Source organism: Acanthisitta chloris, unplaced genomic scaffold (genome assembly GCF_000695815.1).
Source record: "Acanthisitta chloris isolate BGI_N310 unplaced genomic scaffold, ASM69581v1 scaffold18158, whole genome shotgun sequence".
Taxonomy (NCBI): domain Eukaryota; kingdom Metazoa; phylum Chordata; class Aves; order Passeriformes; family Acanthisittidae; genus Acanthisitta; species Acanthisitta chloris.
In genome coordinates this window covers 304-1688 of record NW_008686643.1, presented here as the reverse complement: position 1 = coordinate 1688, position 1385 = coordinate 304, and the positions used below count along the sequence as shown (strand labels likewise).

The 1385-nt window shown below is 35.1% G+C and overlaps 1 protein-coding gene across 1 annotated transcript in view; it reads left to right on the top strand.

The window, feature by feature from the left end:
- The window catches only part of YME1L1 (YME1-like 1 ATPase), a gene marked incomplete at its 3' end in the record, with an annotated part of 12963 nt that extends 12126 nt beyond the window's left edge, over positions 1-837 (top strand). The window contains exon 15 of the mRNA XM_009080262.1: positions 686-837. Within this exon, the coding sequence (XP_009078510.1) occupies positions 686-837 (152 nt within the window). The remainder of the gene's footprint in view (positions 1-685) is intronic.
- Between the last annotated feature and the right edge of the window lie 548 nt (positions 838-1385).

Genomic DNA, 1385 nt, shown 5'->3' with positions numbered 1-1385 from the left:
GCTGTTTTTTGGATTGTTGGGTTGGGGTTTTTTTTCATTGTGGAGTTTGAGGCGATGGTTTGGTTGTGAGGTGGGGGTTTTTTTGTGGTTTTATTTTTTATTTTTTTTATTGTTTTGGGTTTTTTTTGACAAATATATCTCCTATTAGTTATTTCTGAATAGAACCTTTAGAGACCAGAGATGAGTATGTAAAATCTAGTGTGGAATGCATTATTTAAAACTTGGTACTTTTTTTAAAATCAAAAACTCTGCATGTTGTACTCCAGCCAAGAGAGAGACACAGGCTTCATTTCTTATCCTTCCCCTACTTTTTCATAAAGGAGAGGAGGGAATAAATGACCAAAAACCTGGAACTTCTGTTTAACTAATTTGTCGTGTCATAGCACAAAGCTTAAACATCTGAGACATAAACACTAAAAATTTGGTCTGTTCATGGTTGAGAGAAGAAACCGTTTTCTCAGATATTAAGACTGCATTTTGAATCTGTTCCTTTAAAAGCAGTTTGTCTGTAGAGTATGTTGAGGTACATTTTGAGACATTAAAATACGACTCTCAAACATTTTGCACTTAATGAGCATTAGTTCACATGCTACTCCTTGTCTACTTAGTGCTTTGTTGGAGTGTAATGTGTGGATTGTGATGGTCAGCTGTACAAAAAAGTTAATTTGATGTTCCTCTGTTTAAGGACCTGAACGTAGAAGTGTAGAAATTGATGAGAAGAACAAAACCATCACTGCTTACCACGAGTCTGGACACGCAATCATTGCCTATTATACAAAGGATGCAATGCCCATCAACAAGGCCACAATCATGACTCGAGGAACAACACTGGGACACGTGAGTATTTCTTTATTTAGTTTAATCACTATTTTTTATTTTATTTAGTTCATTAGTATTTCTTTATTTACTCTTATTTTTGTGTTGGTTTGGTGGTGTTGAGGAGTTTGGCAACAATGCTGTTTGTTGTGATTATATTAATGCATATCATAGTCTGAGCAGTCTCTTGGAAAAACCTGCTGGTCATCTTTTCTGTCTGATAAAAAACTTCTGCCTTCATCTTGAAATAAATTAGCATACACTGGTCTAACAGTTCACATGTACTAGGAAAGAAATGTAAGTAAGTTTGATTCTGCTGCAGTTAGAATAGCATCCAACAGCAAAACTCTGAAGAATGCCTGAAGGACTAGTAAGTAGAAGCATTTCTCAACTGTGCTTTTAACAGAAACATCCTGTATCAAGTTGTTCTTTCTAAACCTAATCATTGCCTATCTTGTTTCTAGCATAGATATTCCCTAAGTTTTTCTGTTTTGCCTTTAGCTGCCAAGCATCTGAACAGAAAAATATTTCTACTTTGTCTCTTTCTGCTGATTGTTACCCAAGTTAAT